Consider the following 21267-nt stretch of genomic DNA (forward strand, 5'->3'; position numbering starts at 1 on the left):
GATGGGGCATGCACTGGGGCTGCTCTGAGGTCTGAAGGGGCATGCTTTGGCGCTGGTCTGAAGGTGCATGCACTGGGGCTGATGTAACCCACTGCCATTGGCTGTAATTGATGGCTCACGAGGCTGTCGGTTACAAAGCTTGGTCCACCAACCTTCCTGATGTCACTAAAGGACTATTGGTGTGCTGTGGGTAAGAAGCCCGTCTACACACCTATAGCAGTATCCTTTTGTTTCTGAGGGTGAAGGGTTTGGACTTATCTGAAGACTAAAAATGAAAGGGTTTGGGGCTGATCTAAGGCCTGAAGGTGCATGCATTGGGGCTGAATTATTTCAGAGTACATGCAGCTAAAGAGGTCAGTGATAGTTTTACTTCTTGCTAAAAATATGTAACAACCCCAAATGTCCATATTCTGGGCCCAGGTCCATTTAAGGCCTTGTTCACACCAAATGCAGAGCAGATCTGCATGAGTTTCTGCACACGCAGTGCAGTGGATTTTGCCGCGTTTTTGATTTAAAAAAAAGAAAAAGAAATTATTATAATTTTTTTAAAGTTTAAAATGGGCTTTCAGTGCGTTCCAGGCATTTTTGATGCGTTCCAGAGCAGGTAAAATATGGCCTGCTGCAGTTTTTTTTACCTGCTCTGGAACTGAACGCCGCGGTGTGAACTGGAGCTAAAAATACCATTGGAATACATTGGACGCAGTTTTGCTTCGGTCTGTAACTGCTCTGCACCTGCAACGCGCTTGGTGTGAACAAGGCCTTAGACTTCTGTTGCAGTGTGGTTCTGTATGTTTTGAGGCAAACTTGCCAACTAACCTTTTATCATTTGCAATAGTGGTTGTCACCAGTGACTGGATGTGCTACGCTCGCAGTATAGGAATACAGACGCTGCAAGTCAGGGGTGGACAAATTAATATGGGAGCCAGTCTGTCCTGTCCGGGAGACAACTCAATTGACTACAATTAGAGAAAACCTTGAAAGTTTGTCTCCATCTGTAAATGTTAGGGAGCATTGCCTACCCGGCTCCTTGGATTGGTCCAGCTCTGCTGTAAGGTATTACTAAGGTTATATCCTATCGTTGAGGTATCCAGACTGCCATGCGTTATGTAGCTTCTGACTGCCAGGAAAGAAGGTGCCGGGGCTCGCTCACATTGCATGGCATGTTGCAGTCGGTTTGCTTGGAATCCTCGCATATCATTGTTTGTATACACCGTGATCTCGGCATGATTTACAATACCGGGGCTGTGTGTTTTCTCTTGTGGGTAACTCCACATAGCCTGAAGCCATAAACTTTTTGTGTGCTGTCAGAAAATATAAGGGGAATGCTTTCAAGCCTGGGGCGGTAAAATTATTTTACAGTATCTGACATTACTGACCGTTTGTATAAGCTACGGGATTGTGTTACTGTTGTAGTTGGCTCCTCCTCTGAATTTCTTTTAACTTGATCGTCATGTTTGTATTACTGCCACAAAGTAGTCCTGATCTATAAAACTGCTGCCCAAGTTTAGGAACATAGTTGGTGCTGGACACCAGGCCATGTTTATTAAAGCAAGGGCATTTTCCCTACAGATGCAATTGTTCTGGGAGCGTTCACCTTGTTTGTGGGGAATAAATGTTCTATAAAGAGCATTAGTGATGCGGATGGTTGGGCACCTTCTGCGCAGCTCTACACTCAGCCCTACCTTTAGCAATCACACTTGCTTTCCAGCACGATGGCAGGCTCCATTCATCTCTGTGGAGGGACATAGGACTGACTCTACCAGGCACATGCCATTCGCTTGCATTTTGTGACCACCAATGTCTATTCTGCTCTTACAGTACAAACTCTTATAGGGGGGTATATCAGCGTGTCCAATTGTAAAGCATATTTTGCTCCCTTAATGTATCCAGGTAAATGCAGCGAGTCTGCAAATATAATGGAAATTGTTTCAGTACCTCCCATACTTTTCCATGGAGGCACCAGGAGAACCTTTTTCCTTCTACTCCATCTCTTTGAGACTCGTTATCAAGAGTTTTAATTTGATCCCAAAGCATGACTCCTGCCAGTACCTGATGACACTCCGCTGGTGTTTTGTTATATGGAAATGACTCGGTGCCAAATGGAACTATTAACATTGAACCGTCCAGGTAAACAAGCTCGGGAGATAGGGTTAAGTCTCCCCCAGAATTTGTTTTGGACCTTTAAATATATGTGCAGTATGCTAAGATATTGAATGTTGGGTGCTTTTGTTCTGAGACACCTTCACAGGTAGACTATTGGCACAACTGAGTCTTTGTTAAGCTTTGGTGTTCAGTGGCAAGAGAAGGTTGTAGTTGGATTACAGAACCCAGTAATGGATTTCCCCGGGGCTGACAAATCCCAGGAGCCAGGTCACCAATGATCCTTAAAAATGACAGCTGGTGCCCAACTTTGGCAGTTTTCTCTAGCTGTTGTCAATGGAGGTGGCCCCTAAAAAAAAAAAAGAGATTGGACAGACTGGCACCTGAAGTCCACCCATTTGCCATATGTATCCAGAACAAACCCGTACTTCCCTCCCACAATGGTCTACTGGTTGAATGTCTATTATACTCCAGTTGTGTGTCCCTGGCAATTTTAGGACTGCTATACCGGAGTGACGTACCGGGAGCAGCTCAGCTTGCCGTCTTGTGTGCACTAAGGGCCTGTTCACATGATATCAGGTGCGGACCTGCAGATGCGGTGCTACTGATGCAGTGCGTTTTAGTTAAAAAGAATGCGTTCCAGTTAAAAATATTTTTTTTTTTTGCTGGAGTGGGGCTGTTGGTATGTTAGCTGCAGTGCGTTTTTGACGTGTTTTTGATGCGTTTTGCGTTTCCGGTCCATTTCCTGACCGTACAAAATGTGACATGCAGTATGTTTTCTCTTGTAACCTGAACGGACTGCGCACGTGAGAACTGTAGCCCATAAAACACATAGGGATACATTGGGATGCATTTTTAGTGCAGGAGCGTACGGATCAGATCAGCACAGAAAACGGACGTCGTGTGAACAGGCCCTCAGCCTGTATTGTTTTCATGTCCTCCGCCTGTGCGGTGTGCAGGACCTAAGGGACATGCTGCCGCATTGAAGATCCACAGCGCCACGTCCATCGTCTGCGTGTCATCTCTATAAAGATTTGCAGGCTAGCTAGTTAGCGGGCTGGGAAATGTTCATCGTTCTAAAGGGTGCACCGATTCGGTTGCCGAGGTATGCGTCACCAAAGCTGCATAAGAATACCCTTTTCTATGGTATCTTAGACGTCAGCACTTCTTCGTTTCCGGACCCTGGGTTTCAGCGTGTCTTGGTTACTGAGTCCCAAATACCAAGAGTCCTAGAATCCATTCCCTTACCGGACTCGGTCTTGGCATCCAAGTGACATTTGGTCATTATTTTTGCAGGAAGTCTTTTTAAAACGTATTGGCGGGGACACAAGGAAACCACAATGCAGTCTACAGTTCCAGCCAAACTTTATTTGAAGAACTTCTGCCCCTTCGGGGTAGAATAGGGAGAGTTTGCATCTCTGTTAGGTTTTTATTATTATACGTGCCGGTTTGAGTACCTCTCCCTATTGTCAAGCAAAACAAATGGCAAGCGCACTCATCAATTTGTTACCAGCTTTACAGCAAGGTGCACATGGAAGGGCCTAATACAGTACAACAGCAAAAGGTTTCCCAGCACACTCGCCAGCCAGCATGCAAAAACGACTTGTCTCACCGCTAAGGTTAAAAACAGAGGTTTAGATGCACGTCTTCTGCAGAAAATGTGAAAGCCGCACAGCCGCGCCAAGGCACCTCCTATAAAGTGCGGTCCTAACTCTAAACTATGAGAGTCTCCATCTTGGAGCACATGTGGCAAAAGATCACATTTGGTGCAGGTTTGTCAGGAGGAGGCCCAACCTCCCTATTGTGTCACTAGGGCAGGAAGCAAAGGAAATCTCGCCAGTGGGGACACAGCACTAAAAACACAGATGTTCTTACCCTTTGTATCTAAAACTATGACTGCTATTTTGGTTTAAGACGTCCTTGAAACCAGCTCCTATCCCTTTTGAACATGTAGAGTTTACTTCTACGCCTGGATCCATCTCTTATGTATTTTTATAGCGCTTGTCTATGAGAAAACAGCAGGAAGTTTCTGTATTTTTTTTTTTTCCCCCTCATGTCTATTTCCAGTCTCTATGGAAACTGTCGTGTGGTTTCTGCTCTTCTGTGAAATGGATAAAGCGACTTGTGATAGCTAGTGACTGTGAAAAGGTAAAAGTCCTTGAACACTCATAAATGAAGGCACTTCAGGGCTGGCATTATCAGTGGAGGTTTGACTAATTCGCCTTCTCTGTACACACGCCAGCCCCGGGCCTCGTGCCGGAGCTTTCAAAGGTGGCTCTGTGCTCCCCGCTATTGATTTAGAGATTTGTGTAGGTCGTGACTGGATGGATGTCACATTGTAGGTCCTGGATTGCATCTCCTGTCGTAAGGGGACCCAGCGAAAGTGATCTCTTTATTTATTGCCTGACTCAATGACGCCATTAGGTATTCTTCAATCTGGCAAAGTAAGTTGTTTTTCCCATGTTGCTGCCGCAGTTTTTTTTTGTTTTTTTGTTTTTTTCTCTCAACATATTTTTATTTGATATTCCTTGTAATGATTTGCTATAGCTATTGCTGGTGGGTGGAGCTTAGAATTCACATGCAGCAATCATGCAACCAGTGCTCCCGAGAGGTATATTAAAACCCAGTTGGTGATTCAAACAACGAGCATCTACTACTGAAAATGTATGTTGTTTTTGGTGAAATGACCCTTTAAAAGCATACAATAATCACCAATCTGATGTCTTCCTAAAAGTACATGGAAACCCTAACTGTGTTATGTATTTTTATAGCGCCAACAATTTACGCAGCGCTGTACAGAGTGCACATTCACATCAGTCTCTGCCCTCAGGGCCAGTTCACACCATATGCAGTTGTGATGCAGTCCGTTTATTTTGACAATGCTTTCCTATGGGCTTTCTTGTGCTTAATTTACACCATTGCAGTCCGTTCAGATGCAGTCAGAAAAAGTACTGCTTGTCCTATTTTACCTGCATCTAACTGCATCGAAACGCATCAAAATGCAGTGCAAACGCAACGGAACGCATACAAAACAGACTCAGAATTGATTGTCATCACCCAGGGACTTCCTCTTTGTAGTGTGGAGAGAAAGTGAAGAGATGGAATTTGTGGATGCGGATGATTTCATCCGATATGTGCGGGACTGTCCCCTGCTGTACGACGGCAAACATCCCCAATATAAGAATAATCGCCAGAAGATGGCAAAGTGCAGGGAGATTGGTGAAAAAGTTGCACCCAGATTTTGGGGCTATGAACCGGGTACAGAAAAAGCAATGCGTTAACAAACATTGGTAACAAACAAACCTAGGAAATGCTCTGACAGGAAGAGGAAGTGACCTAATTGTCTAATTTGCATTTTCTAGTGCAGAACAAATGTATCAGAAATGCATCAAAACAGATCGCAGTGCAACTGCACAGACGCACGCAGTTGTGATGCAGTTTCTGGTGTGAACTGGGCCTCAGGGATCTGGTCCGGAAAATAGTGCGACACTGTAGTTCCAGTGCATTCCAGACCAGACAAAATGAGACACGCAGTATTTTTCTGGTCTGGAACGGACTGCGCTGGTGGGAACAGAGGCCAGAAATGGCATAGGGAGACATTGGGATGCATTTTGGGTCCGGAAACAATCTGGTCTGGTCTGGAGATGATCTGGATGTGGTGTGAATGGACCCTCAAGGAGCTTACAATCTAAGGTTCCTATTGTACATGTGTACAGGGCCACTTTACACAGGAGCCAATTAACCTTGCAGCATGGGAGGAAATGCACAGGGGCAACATGCAGATTTCTTGCATATAGTGTCCTGACCGGGATTTGAACCGGGGATCCCCAGTGCTGCAAGGCAGAAGTGCTAACCACATTGCATGATAATTGGTTTTCTAAAGCAAGGTGTATCGTGAACAACTGCCATTTATTTTTCATTAGAAAAGGACCGCCTATTCCTGGACAGGAAGATAGGAAGGAAATGACCCTGCATGTTACATGACCTGCCAGAAGATACAAAATATACATTTGGTGGGGGTGTCTCTATGGTGGGTTTTGGTCTGGTGTAGACTGAAATTGGGCTTTTAAAAATAAAAAATGGCAACTTGCAGTTCCTGCAGTTGTGTTCAGCATGACTTGAGCAGACATTTCCTTTTATACATCTCGGATGCTCTTGCTTGTTAGTTTAATAGTGATGTGGCTGCCCAAATAATGATTTTGAAGGATTGAATTTGTTAGTTATTTATTTTTATTTTTTGTTACAGCAAACATGATGAACTCCGATGCCCTGGTGGACCTAACTGATGATTTGGAAAGAGATGAAACCACACATTCCCTGGAGCAACTGAAACTGGCATCCGTAGATGACCGAAACTGGCCCTCTGATGATGTTCAGGACTTCCCCAAGCCGGGTACGAATGCTTTGTGCTTGCTCCAGGTCTATGAATGAATAAAATAGAAAAGCCAGAGACAGTCAGGCAACTAAAGTTTTCAGAAGGAGGCTTGTAATGGAAGTCTCTGTAATTCTGACAGGTTTCATTTCAGATACCCGTTCTGCTTGGCTGTGCAGCGGTGGTGAGCGGGGTCGTGCAGTGCCAGGGGCACCTTCTAAGCCCTTGGCCCACTCCCCCTCACCTAGCTACCTCTATTCTCTATTTTCCCTTCGCCCTCTATGGGCCAGCCCGAAGAATGTGCAGTAGAGACGCCATTTTCCCAGAGACCATGATAGAAGTGACTATCACACATCTGCGGTAACGGTGCCATTTTGTGGGAGACCAAATCACCACAACCATCCCAATCGCTCCCTATACAGGAAGTGTTGGCAGATCACTTTACTGCAAACTTCCCATGGACATGTGCTGTTGAAAGCACTCCGTGCTGCCATCATGATGGAAATTTTCCACAGCGCCTGTCTGCTGTGTACTTGTGGCTCTCGGCATCTGTAGGGTGGCTGAGTGCTATAAGACCCATTGTGATCTCTACTATTGCCCAGAAGGTGATGGGAAGGATGGAAATCTTTGTTCCTCTCACTTCCTGGGTTTCTCTTTTACAATAGCTATAGCATGTGGTGGCTGGCTTTACTGACAATGCTAGTTGTTTGGCTGTTATGTTGACCCAATGTCTTCAGTATTTTGAGTCCCTGATCTGAAACAAGTATGCTGATTAGGAAAGTCAGAAAATCCATATCTACATGCTTGTTCGTGGTCAGTGACTCAAAATATGGAAGAGGGTATGACAACAGCCAGGCAACTAGCATCTGAAGAACGAGAAGATTGCAATAACAGAAGTCAGGACTACACACGCCCCCCTTACCCCATAATCCCCCCATAGAGACAACCCCTCCATCCCGATCCTGGCTTTACTGACCATACAGGGAGCGAATTTTATCCAGTTCCTGAAGAATAAGCCTAAATTTGGGCCATGTGTGGCCCTATCAGCATGGCTGTTTAGCGTGGATGGAGGAATCTGATATAGTTCATTCAGCCCACAGGAACGAAAACAATCTATTATATGGCCAGCCTTAGTCACAGGCCTCATGCAAGTGGGAAGTTTGTATTTTGCTCTGGCTGCTTGCTTGGAACAAGTCAGTATCTTGCTGAATAGCGAAGCAAAGAGTCTGTACTAATATATCAATTCAGCCATGGCAGTTCTTGTCCTCACAGGTTCCATATAACCTACTGCCTGTAAGAATTCACACTGAGTCAGCATGTGGCACTTTGAGGCTGGGTCTTCAGTAAATACATACACTTTTCCTGATCTTCTGGTTTTTCAGGGTTGCACAGGAAGTAACATGTTTTACATCGTATAATGAGGTGGTTCCTGCGGGAATCATAATCTAGTGGCTGCCTATGAAGAATCCGATGTTTGACTACAAATAGGTTCTCAGAGATCAACTTCTTCAGTATTTTCTGGATTTATAATGTACGTATTCTGGTACATTACATACAGCAACAAAACGCTACACCCAGCACAACTTTGAATAAGCACTTGGATAATGGAAGAATCTCCTTCCATTTACTTTTTCAACCTTGGTGGGAGGTAATGAAGGCAATCCTAACGGCTGAGGAAAGCAATGCAGCTATTCCCTCATAGGAAGTCTCTATAGGAAATCGTTTTTTTCATTCTTTGCTAAGAACCAAGCTTGTAAAAGTGTGGTTCTATCCAGGGCCGGCCTTAGGGGTGTGCGAGCTGTGCGGCCGCACAGGGCGACATGGCAACAGAGGCGCCAGACGGCCGACACAGCTCGTCCTGGGGGCTGCTTCTCTCCTCCTCACCGCTGGCCATCGCCTGTTCATTAAAAATTTGCTCAATGGGGAGAAGCACTCACTACAGAGGCTCCTCCCCATTCAGAACCTGCTGAAGGGAAATTTCAGGGGTCTGTTTGGACCCCTAATATTTCCCCGAAGCCCCCCAACAGTAAAAAAAAATTAAAAAATTTAAAAAAATAATTATTTTAAAAAAGTGAAAACTGCCCCCCCCATATATATTATTAGACATGTGCGAAGACTACAAATTCATTTCAGATGAAATGAACGAAAACTAAAAAACGTTTACATTCGTTTCATCAAACAAAACACATTTATATGCTATTTTGGATTCAGCCATTGACGTGTTCTGGAGGCAGGGCGCATGACGTTGTATAACACCGCACGTGTTGGGCGCCCCCATCTTGGTGTATATCTAGGTATACACCAAGATGGGGGGCCAATATCGGTGTGTGACGTCACCTGACGCAACACATGCATGGCGTCATGCTCCCCTCCTCCAAGATGGTGGTACGCATTCACAGAACACGCCGGTGGCCAACATGGCCACCGCACATTCTCAAACAAATTATTATGTGCCTGAATACATTTTTCGTATATTCGGACATATAGCAATTCATTAGTTTTACACGTAGTCTAGGTTTTATGTTCTGTTTTCTATTTTTACTTTTCTAGTTACACTTACTTGAAAAAAGGGATCGGCATGACAACCTGACACTTTATTTTTATAGACTCTCTTTTAGTTTGACATTTTTATTGTTTGCCTTCTGTGGTTTTATTTGATAAGAATACCTATATTGTGCCTACAAGTTTAATACCTTTTGAATAAAAGTTTTATTTTTATCATACTTTTTAATGTTCCTTTTGCGGCTTAACAAAATAGGAGTCTTTAAATGGTGCGGATATTGGGTGAAATGGGTGTGGTTACTGGGGGTGTGGCCACTGAAGGGTGTTGTCACTGAGGGGCGCTGTAAAGCTTTCTCGCACAGGGCACCTAAAGGCCTAAGGCCGGCCCTGGTTCTATCCCCAACCGAATCCTTCTCCTCCTCTGCTTTTATCAGCAGAGGAGGAGAAGGCAGAACAGCTAAAAGGCAGAATAAAGGGCAGGATTGGGAGGAGCCACATTGACATGGTATGCCCCTTATGCAAATGTGGGAGCAGAGCGACATATTAAGGTGAGCTGTGCTGCATGTGGAGCTCAAGCCAAGAGGTCATAGACAGTTCTTGCAATTTTAGAGTGGTTGTAAAACAAAGAAGAGAACTTTAGTTCTTAATTTTCAAACTGCCCCCACCCAGCTTACCTGAATTGCTGGGTGCTTCTCCCTGATGTCTTCTGTCTGTGTTTTAAATTTGGTGCTCCATCCACACAGCGCGCGCCATCCATTCAAAGGGATCTGTGAACGGAAAGACAACAGGTCCTATCTACCACCGTGGCAGAGGGAATCGCAACTCTCAATGTAAAAAAGTTCAGTGAAATTGCCACACGTGTGGTCCTTCTTTTAGCCTCAAAACGGTAGGCCTGTACCTCCCCACAGACCTGGGGCTGGGATGTAAACATTCAGGAGCAGCACCTGTTATGTACTGATTACGTGTGCAATGCCCTGGAAGCAAAATATTAATGCACACAGGGCAGCCGTCAGAAATTTTGGGGCCCCTTACACGGCTTTAGGCCGGGCCCCCCGGCCCCCCCCCCGCCGCTGGACACAGGCTTAGTGACGCGCTGGACGCAGGGCTTAGCGACGCGCTGGACACAGGACCCACAATGCACATTTCTTTTCTTTTTTTCCATATGAGTGAATTTCTTTTTTATTTCTAAATCGTTGGATGAATAGTCGGATAATCCTTGCTTTTTGTCTTTATGCAGCTGGTGACTCCAAGCTTTCCCCTGATCCCATCATCCACCTTCGCTGGGATGATCCTTATTATGACATTGCCAGACATCAAATTGTGGAAGTGGCAGGTAAGAGTCTCTTTACTTGGTGTTTAATTTGACCTTCTCTAGTCATTGGATGTGCTCTGTAATCACTGTGAATATAAGTCTTGCTTTGGTGGATTGCTCTTGACATTCATTATCAGTTGTGACAAGTAGTGCATGTGGAAAAATGGTCAGGTTGCCTGCAGCAGCCATCATCTCTAACATAGAATAAAGAAATGCAGGTGAAATCTGACTTTTTGCTAAGTGAACAGAGTTCACTTATTTTCGAAAAATAGTTCTTTGTACATAGGTCTCTGTATACTTTCAGAGTATGCCCGTCATTAAAGAAGGGCATATGTACACAATGGGAGGCACACAGAGACTACACTTTGCTATGTGGGAATGTAGATGGCTGCTTCCTTATAACTGCCTAAACTTGTATACTGACTCTAAATGTGTAGGCAGATGAAGGGGTAGAAACTCTCAGGCTTTAGGTGAACTTTGACCCTTATGCCAAAGAATAGGAACAGAACTTTTCCCAAAAAGGCTGACAGAGGGCAAGGGGCCAGTCACCAGTATTTCCTGTGGTCTTCCTGCAGTTGATCCTCCCCTTCCCTAGCCTACTGATTTAACATGCCTTGTTCCGCATTATGTCTCTGTATAGAGACTGCCATCTTGATAGAGGCAGGGTTTTGCTTCACTATGTTGGAGCCTCCAGCAAGGAGGCTGGTGAGCAGCTCAGTAGCGGCACCACCAACTCTCATTCCAAATCTCCTGAGACTAGCAGTCAGGGGCAGCAGTGCCTTAGATCAGTGGTTCTCAACCTGTGTAACCTCAGGACCCATATTTGTCCTCTGTCATTAAATCGCGACCTAAGTCGCACTGCAATGGAACGCCCGGCAGTGTGGGATGCTGTGCTGTGATGGAGCTCCATCCATATATGCATTGCTTGTACAGCTCCCATGCCCGCCTGTAGAGGTGCTGGGAGCCAGAATGTGATGTCACTACGGTCCAGGCACCTCTACAGGAAATGCAAGGGAGCTATAAGCACGTATGGATGGATAGAGCTCCCTCGTGGCCATACCCACAACACCTCAAGTCGACACTCTGCGCTGGGCAGCATATTTTGAATGACTGCTTGGTGTGAGAATGGTCAGTGCTGCGCTAGGGGGAGGCTGAGGAGCCTCACACCTAGAAAAGTGGAAGGCATGCGGCGACCCACTAAACCAAGGGTTGCAACCCGCTTTTGGGTCACGACCCACCAGTTGAGAACCAAGGCCTTATATGATCTTACACTGTAGATATACAGCCGTGATGCTGTAGATACATAAGTGCTTAGGCCCCTTGTACACAGTGCACTCCCTGCTATTTTTTCAGGAGGAATTCCAGTTAAAAGGAACGTTTACAGGGTACTACATGGGTACAGTTAACCATTAAATGTTCCCTATAGCATTGCAAGTCTTTACTGTTTGCGTTCAAGTCTGACCAGTTGTAATGATGGAAGCCTGAATATTCAGATTCTTACATGGACTCATCCTTGACTGTATACTTGTACATTATGGCAGACTTAACTGTCAGTATACTCTCCTCCAGCGATGCAAGGTCCATGCTCCCCCTTGGCGCTGCTTCCATCTTCTCCCTGTTCTCTCTCTCCGTGTGTCTTCAGCCATTGGGTTGGCACTGATGGCATAACTCTGCATGCATGTGAAACATGCATTGTCTCGGCTCCCATCACTTACTCCTGGGATTGTACACTGTACTGCCCGTGCACAATAGTTGGTGTACAGTTATTAAAGGAGAACTATGGGGTTAGGGCTTTTCCCCATAGTTCTCCTAAGGGTAATGGGAGGACCCAAACTAGCGTCCTCCCATCACCAAAAGCTCAGTATACCGAGAGCTACAGCTCGCGGTATACTGAGACGCCGCAGCCGGGACGGATCCTGGCGATTCTTTCTGGATCCACCCAGCTGCCCTGAGTGACAGTCACGGCTCTCTGCAGGGATAGATCGAGAGGTGAGCGAACGCCGGTATGTGTTCGCTCACTTCCCGATCTACTGAGCCGACCTATGACAGTTTCATTGTCACAGGTCGGCTCAGATTATGAGGCTGAGTGAAAATCACTCGCTTCATAATTCGCTTTTTAAAAACGATAGCAGGAAGGGAAAGAGGTTTTACCATTTTTTTATTTTTTATTTTATTTTTTATTTTTTTATTATTCATTTTAGTTCCACTTTAAGTAAATCTTATTATTCAGCTGTTTACACTTCTTTTAATACTTTTCATTCTACCTGTAAAAAAAATAAAGTTCTTTAATTTCCAAAGTGTTGCAATTCAGAATTCTTGCATGAGTCAGTGTTTACGTTGAGCAGTTTGATTTAATTCTATCCACTTAAGCATCTGAAGCACTTGCTAAGAATGTCCACCAAGAGCCAATTATTTTCAAGCCTATGTGCACAGATCCGTGCGTGAGAAGCGTCTGACAGCAGCTGCAGCCCTCATAAAGAGACTGTGTATATTCTGGTTTTAGGTTCATGGGTGTGCTGCCACTTGCAGTTTTGCATGGAGAGCATTCGTGATTCTGCTTGCTCACTCTCTGCGTGGAAAGTAAACAAAGGATTCTAGGTGTTCAGTAAACAGGAATTACACGGCAGGAACTGACATGTCAGTTAAGAATACCATTGGAATTCCTTACTGCCAGCAGACCATCAGATAGACCAATGCTGAGCTCACCGGGTTTTAGATTTTGCCTGGTGAACAAGATAAGACATTTTATAAATACTTTGCATAGCATTTTATGTTTTCTCTGCTTCAGACTTGGGTTTGAGGTCTCCAAAGACTGCTTCCTGTCATAACTTATAAGCTGGACTGCAACAAGAATCCCGTAACTCTCCTGCTACTCTCTGGGCTGCCTCTCCCTTCCCCCATCTTAACTATTTGCATAAAAACATAAAATAAGAGAACCTATCTAAGTGCCCCTTTGCTGTAATAAATCTGTCATGATATTGCCGTCCAGTTTTCCTTCTTGGGATGTCCACATCTCCATGCAGGTGGTGACATGGACTCTTCCTACTGGCTGCTAAGCAGTGGGATCCTCTCAGGATCCAGAGGACGAACATGACAACATCAGCGTAAGGGGAGTGCCTTATGCAGGCACTTCTGCAGCTCAGGCTTCTATGAGTATAGATTTCCTCCAAAGATGGGGGGGGAGGGGGTTAGGAGGGGGTTTAAATGCTGCCTGGAGGTGGGTTTGAAATACCAGCTCAAGGTAGCAAGCAAAATCAGCTAATGCCATCCAGGAATTGAAACTGAACAATTATTATTCTTGTATAATCCTAAATGTGAAAAACAGCCATACACCGTGAACTCCCAGCATCGTCCATAACTTCCCCCTTACCTCCTTGTTTTGGGGCAGCTCTAAAAGTTTTGGATTTCCGCTCACTTACTTGGTGACAATAGTCACTACTAGTACATACACCGATCAGTTCTAACACTGTGACCACTTTCCTAATACTGACTAGGTACCCTTTTGCCACCAAAACAGCCCTGACCCATCGAGGCATGAACTCCACTAGAACTCTGAAGGAATGCTGTGGTATCTGGCACCAAGCCGTCAGTAGCAGAGCCTTTAAGATGTGAGGTGGGGCCTCCGTGGATCGGACTTGTTTTTCCAGCACATCCCACAGATGCTTGATTTGGATTGAGAGCTGTAGAATTTGGTGGCCAAAGCAACACCTCAAACTCGTTGTTGTGTTCCTCAAACTATTCTTCAACCATTTTTGCAGTGTGTCAGGGCGCATTATCCTGCTGAAAGAGGCCACTGCCATCAGGGAATACCGTTTCCATGAAGGGCTGTACTTCATGGAACAATGTTTAGGTCGGTGGTACGTGTCAAAGTAACATCCACATGAATGGCAAAACCCAAGGTTTCCCAGCAGAACATTGCCCAAAGCATCACACTGCCTCAGTCGGCTTGCCTTCTCCCCATAGTGCATCCTTGTGCCATCTCCTCCTCAGGTAAGCAACACACACACACAATGTGTGTGATTTGCCAGGCCACCTTCTTCCATTGCTCCGTGGTCCCAGTTCTGATGTGCCCATTGTAGGTGCTTTTGGCGGTGGACACAGTTCAGCATGAGCACCCTGATCGGCCTGCAGAAACGCAGTTTCATATGAACCAAACTGTGTGTTCAAAGGTAAGGTATCCCATTGGACTCCAGACCGGTATCCCAGTTCAAGACACTCCAGTGGGTGCTGTAGAGTGACCTGCGGATGGTGCCACGTAGACCAGATGTAGAAGAGATCGTCACCAGCACAGCAATATCCACTTTATCACTCCGTCTTTATTTGAGAATGCAATGTTATGGAACTGCATATGGTTCCTTTTTTTTATCCACCAGTTATTGTGCTCTGCCCCACAAACCACTGAAGCACCCTTCCTGCATTTCTGGTTTGCGGCTTGAGCACACGTATCGCCATGGGCATGTGCACTGCCGGCCTTAGATTAGATATCCTATGATGGCTTGCAATGGTGTTCTGCAATACACATGCCTTCGTTGTTTTTATTAGCTTTGCTGGTACAGCCTACAAATGACAGCAGAGAAGAACCATTATAAGCAGAATATCTATGATAGTATGATAACAGGACTAAGCCAGCCACCAACAGCTTTGCAAAGTACTGGAGGCTCTTGTCAGTCAGCTAAGCTGCAGGTGAGGCTGCCTGAAAATCAGCTTGCTGATGTGCTTTTTAGTATTTTTATGTGCCAGCGCTTGGCAGGTATTATAGTAGTCCCATGAGAAAATGCTCCGAGGAGGGTGGCTATACTAAGCCTACAGGGAGACCATGTAGTGGTAGTGTAGTTACCCTCATACATTAAGTGCAATAGCAAGATTTATTGCATAACTTATTCAAATGCATATAGAAACTTGCATATACACTCACCGTCTACTTTTATTAGGTACACCTTGCTAGTATCAGGATGGACCCCGTTTTGCCTTCAGAACTGCCTTCATTCTTCGTGGCATAGATTCAACAAGGTGTTGGAAACATTCCTCAGGGATTTTAGTCCACATTGGCATGATGGCATCACGGGCCCAAAGTGTGCCAAGAAAATATCCCCCACACCATTACACCACCACTAGTCTGAACTGTTGATACAAGGCAGGATGGATCCATGCTTTCATGCTGTTTACGCCAAATTCTGACCCGACCATCTAAATGTCACAGTTGAAATCGAGACTCCTCAGACCAGGCAACATTTTTCCAATCTTCTATTGTCCAATTTTGGTGAGCCTGTGCAAATTGTAGCCTCCGTTTCATGTTGTTAGCTGACAGGAGTGGCACCCGGTGTGGTCTTCTGCTGCTGTAGACCATCTGCTTCAAGGTTCAATATGTTGTGTGTTCAGAGATGGTATTCTGCATACCTCGGTTGTAATGAGCTATTTGAGTTTCTGTTGCCTTTCTATCATCTCGTACCAGTCTGTCCATTCTCCTCTGACATCAACAAGGCATTTTCGTCCACAAAACTGCCGCTCACTGGATATTTTCTCTTTTTTGGACCATTCTCTGTAAACTCGAGAAATGGTTGTGCGTGACAATCCCAGTAGATCAGCATTTCTTTTAAATACTCGAACCAGCCCGTCTGGCACCAACAACAATGGCACGTTCAAAGTCACTTAAATCCCCTTTATTCCCCATTCTGATGCTCGGTTTTAACTTCAGCAAGTCGTCTTCACCACGTCCAGATGCCTGAATGCATTGAGTTGCTGCCATGTGATTGGCTGATTAGCAATTTGTGTTGCCAAGCAATGGAACAGGTGTACCTAATAAAGTGGCCGGTGAGTGTATATCTATGGACAGAAGGTAATGCAAATTATGCTGGATTGTTTTTTGTTTTTTTTTACAAAATTGTCTTTCCTGGACAGCACATGAAAGGTTAGTATGTAACCTTGCTGTCCTGGAAAGACTCCTGCAAATACATTATTTTTAAAAAAAAAATGTGTGTGCATCTTATGGAGCGAATCCCTATCGCCCGACGCCCGGAACATGCAGTTTCGGGCGCCGGGCGAGTAGTTTTTTTTTGTACATTTAGCCCTTCTAAAGCAGAGCTAAATGTACAGTGGGCGACGCTGCTCGTTTAATACAAGTGATCTAATCAGATCACTTGCATTAAACCCGAGCAGCAGCGATCGAGTGCGGGGCCCCCCTCCCCGCCCCCCTGGGAGACCTGTGACCACGGCATAGGGGCTCACCATAGAGTCCCTAGAGCAGACTAAGAACGGACGTTCTTCGTCTGCTCTGTATGATCACTGAGACTGTGGCCCTGTAATCACAGCGCCACCTGTCTCAGCGGTCACTAACTGCAGCTTCTGTCACAGAACCTGCCTGCGTCCTATGGTCCGGTGCGCCTTATGGAACGCAAAAAACTGTAGTTACCGGTAATTCTAACTCTGATTTTTTCGAATTTGGGTTTAGTTCTTCTTTATGACAGACCATAGGAGCCTCACTTTACTTGCCCAGCAGGTGAGCATAGCCATCTACAACTGAGCCTAGTGTGGTAGCTGGGTGAAACTCCTCAGATTTTTGGGGATAATGGCGGCTATTTGCTTTGTCTCCCTGCACTAAATGAACAGAAGGGGAGTGAAGGAAGGGCAAGTATACGGAGAATCAAGAATCCCACAGGATTGCTTTAAGAAGCAGAACTGCCTGGATCCCACAGAAGGACCCCCCTGGTTTACCACTGGTTCAGAGCCTGTGTCTGACATGCTGCTCAGGATTAGGAATTCCTTCTTGGAACATTCAATGCTCAGTGACTTCATTATGTAGTTTGCTTCATCTTCCATGTGGTTTTTTTCCCCCCCTACATTTGTGCAATCTTTCTCTGAATGCTCCCCTGGGCGCATAAACGCGTCTCTGGAACGTTGTAGTCTCCCGCAGAGACAGTGGAAAGATGTTTGTTGTTGTTCCGGTTTTAATTAGAATGTAACTTCGGGCAATGACATTGTCTCTGGATGGGATTGTGGGCTCGTTCTAGTCATTCTGTGATCTTCATTTTCCCCTGTATTGAGTTCCACAGCTGTGCTTAATCAGATCAAAGCCATGAATCATTTATTTCCAAATTGGTCAAGGATATACTTGTAGTTCAAGTTTACCTTTTATTCAAAGATCCCCCAGCCCCCCTCCCTAGTGCTGGGGTGCCATCACCGGTGCAGTAACATCCCATAGACATGAATGAGATGTTCCTGTACTGCTGCAGATCTGTCCAATTCAAGTGAATAGGGTGATAGTCCACAGGGACAGACATGGGGTAAGTACGTTGGTTTCACAGCTGAATGTATTGAGGGACTATGGAGGGGGTGCTGCCTCCTCCTTTCTCCTTATCCTTCCTTCCTCCCTCCCTCCTCCTCTCCCCTGGGTATTCACTCTGCCCAGTGCACCCCTGCTGGACTACAAAACACCTTACCTTTGTTATGGAAACGAGAAGGGAGCCCTTCTGTAGTTCTGTAGCCCAGCAGGGAAAACTAAGCAGAGCTGACAACTCCGATTGGGATTTTAGTGCAGCAGAGGACCTGTGTTGTCAGCTCGAACAGGAGGTTAGGAGCTCACTTGATTTCTGGCAGGATTAATGATTATTTTTGAGTATTTCTATTCCGTTCATCGAAGGGCACAGGGAACAGATCGTAGATCATGTACCGTAGGGTATATCGCCACCTGCAGGAGAAGGACGCTAGGCAAAAAAAAAGTCCTTCAATGAACGGAGAGAAAAGGATTTTACGGTCAGTACAAAAATCCTATGTTGTTTTTCTGTGCCTGCAGTAGCTTTAAAGAGACAAAATTCTGGCGTCCACTGTCAGAATACAAAGGAAACGGCGGAGGATTCCTCCATCAACACTCCTAAGCGTTGATGGAGGAATCTGTTTTTTTTTCCTTCAACCTGAAAAAAAAATAGGACAGTGTATGGCCAGCTTTAGATTGCCGTCAGCAGGCGCCGAGAGCTTCATATCTTTCATTCTTTTCATCTGCATCTATTTTTGTGACCTGTTCATGAATCCATGTAAATATGACTACGTGTCAGCATCTTGGAAACCACGATTATCCGGCTCTGTATTGCTGAACATTTGCATTCTTTACGGCACGTGTCATTCTTCATGTGGTCAACGGAACGATGTGAAATATTCTGACAGTGTGAACGGGCAGCTGTCACCACTCGCCTTCCCCCTCAACTTCACCAAATGGATGATAAGTGTACAATACGGCTACTGTCTGCAATATTCTTTATTCCAGGCATTTGTATAGTGCCGACAATTTACACAGCGCTTTATGTAATGCACATTCACATCAGTCCCTGCCCTCAAGGAGCTTACAATCTAAGGTCCCCATCTCATATATACTGTGAGGGGAATTGGATCAAAACTGGAGCAGTTGCCCATGGCAACCAATCGGCACCTCTCTTCAGTTTGCTCAGGTAAGATTTGAAAATGAGACAAAGAAGCTGATTGGTTGCAGTGCAAATCTGCTCCAGAATTTGGTTGCTCCAGTTTTGATAACATTTATATTGTGCACTCGTGCTGCAACCAACTAATTCATTCATCGATAATGAGAATAGTTGTTAACTATTCTCATTATCGATTAGTTGGTTGGATCCCTCAGCTTTATCTTCAACGCTGGGAGGAGGGCACAGCAAGCAGTGGGCGGGTGCAGTAGCCAGTAGTTGTCAATTTGAAATGGCCAATAGCCCAATACCTGCTGTATTTATATTCAGCTGCCATCTGCAGAATCTTGCCACTGGCAGCCGAAAAGCTGAAGCTTTTCAAGCGCCATGTGCTTACAATACAATTATTAACCACCTCCGGGCCGGCCGTAGTAATCAGTGCAGTGCGATTGCAAAAAATTATGCATTCAGTTTTATTCTGAAGTAAACTTTGTAACAAGGCATTTGTGTATTTCCTTTTTAATTTAAGGAGGGTGTTTTATTTAAATTTTTTTTTTCTATCCGAATATCTATTTTTAATTTGGAAAAACAATCGTCCAACTAGTCAATTCTGAAAATAATCATTAGTTGCAGCCCTAATACAGTGTGGGATGAAACTGAAGTACCTGGAGGAAACCCTCAAAGGCACAAGGAGAACATGCAAACTCCATGCAGACGGTGTCCTGGCTGTATCATTTTCGGTTCTTTAGGTCAGAATGCTGTGAAAATGTTTGAACTATATAAAGAAGCCTCTTTATAACAGACCGTTGCCTTCTGCCGAGTGCCTCTGGCATTTATATCTTGGACTCTGACCAGCGTTATACGTGGTGCGGATGATGTCATTGGGGTGGAGAATGCCGGAAATCAGCTTGGGGTGTGTGGCCAAACGTTGGGTATTGGGTTCACAACACCTTGTCAGCTGCTATAGTAGTGACTGATGACTTCTAATGTTTAAACACAACCTTTCCATGTCTGCCTGGACTACACCTTTTATAGTTTACATGTTAATGTCATTCCAACAGTCACTTTTTAATTTTGCAGATTTTTTTAACCACTGGAGGATGGTTAAAGAAGTACACATCCATTTCATATAGCATGCTTGCGTCATGAAGTATTGGGGTGCGGGGGACAGGTATCCACCGTCGCCTAATATGGGAGGGGGGGGGGACCGCAGGAGAGAAAATGCTTGGACCAGAGGCATTACTAGAAACCTCAGGGCCCCGGAGCTGCGGACAGTTGGCCTGTTGCATGCTGGGAGCTGTAATCCCAGGAGGCAATGTCAGCGCCTCGGCGGTTAATGGGGCCTTTTCCTCCTGTGCGGGTCCCCCCCACGAGTGGCGGAACTACCAAAGTCACAGCTGCGACTGGGCCCTGGCGTTTCGCCACTTGGGGGGGGGCCGGACAGGAGGAAGAGGGCCCGTTAAACACCAAGGTGCCAACATTGTCTCCTGGGACTACAGCTCCCAGCAGGCAGACGCTCCGCAGCTCTTTCCATAGTGGTTAGCAAAGTCAGCACCTCAGAGATTAATAGGGTCCTCTTCCTCCTCCGGGCCCCCCTAAATGTTGGAACTATCAAAGTCACAGGTGCGACTGGGCCCTGGCATTCTGCCACTTGGGGGGGTCCGGACAGGAGGAAGAGGGCCTGTTATCCACCAAGTGGCCGACATTGCATCCTGGGACTACAGCTCCCAGAAGGCCGACACTCCGCAGCTCTTTCCCACGGTGGTTGGTATGGGGGGTAGTATACGGGTGTAGGTGTGGTAGTTTGTGTGGGGGGGGGAAGATACCAGTGGGGGGGTCATACACAAATCGCAGTCTATTATAGTTGGAGTGGTTGGGGGATGCTCAGTGAGTAGAACACAGACAGTATGGAGGGGGACAGCTCTCCATCCTCTGGTTCTCTGTCCCATTAGCCTGCTGATTAACGCACATCTCTCTCTCTCCAGAGGCCACGCTGCCTGGACCTCCAGTTGGTATCTCAGAACATTCTAACAACCTAATATAATTAGTGATTGTCTATTTGTGAATGAAAATGGACTCTGATTTGTGTAGCTTGGCATTCGGGAGAGCCTGGTGTGATGTGTTAGTACTGAGCAGTCTCCATGTTCCTTTTAATAGCAGCTGCCCGGCTCCTGCTCTCAGGGGATGACTGATAAGACCCTTTTCTCACAGCCCGGGCCTGCCATGTGTCTGCAGATAGAACTCCAGTCTTCCCTATAAGGAGATCTGAGTTCCTATAAAAATCCATTGCTCAATTCTAAAGCCTGATCTTCACTGAGCACATTTCACTCATTGCTGCTGTCTGAAATGGAGAACAACAACATGAGAGACCTCCGCTGTGCTTGGGGCTACCGGCATTGCTACCTGAGGACAAGGGTTGGGATTCGGCGGCTTTTTGGATTCTACTGTAGTAAATGGCATCGGTCATGACTAGGCTTGTGCAAGAATCCAAATATTCAGTCTTGGGCTGTGTTAGTGTAGACTTACTTGTGAAAGATTAAGGGTTGGAGACCCCTAATCACGGATTGGAGCCAAAA

The 21267-nt window shown here is 45.6% G+C and overlaps 1 protein-coding gene across 1 annotated transcript in view; it reads left to right on the forward strand.

The window, feature by feature from the left end:
• The window catches only part of ARHGAP1 (Rho GTPase activating protein 1), a 52565-nt gene that overhangs the window by 7083 nt on the left and 24215 nt on the right, over window positions 1-21267 (forward strand). The window contains exons 2-3 of the mRNA XM_018562139.1: window positions 6347-6493; window positions 10212-10307. Of these exons, the coding sequence (XP_018417641.1) occupies window positions 6352-6493; window positions 10212-10307 (238 nt within the window). The 5' untranslated portion in view covers window positions 6347-6351. The remainder of the gene's footprint in view (window positions 1-6346; window positions 6494-10211; window positions 10308-21267) is intronic.

Source organism: Nanorana parkeri, unplaced genomic scaffold, assembly GCF_000935625.1.
Source record: "Nanorana parkeri isolate BGI_ZX_2015 unplaced genomic scaffold, ASM93562v1 scaffold562, whole genome shotgun sequence".
NCBI classification, from domain to species: Eukaryota; Metazoa; Chordata; class Amphibia; order Anura; family Dicroglossidae; genus Nanorana; species Nanorana parkeri.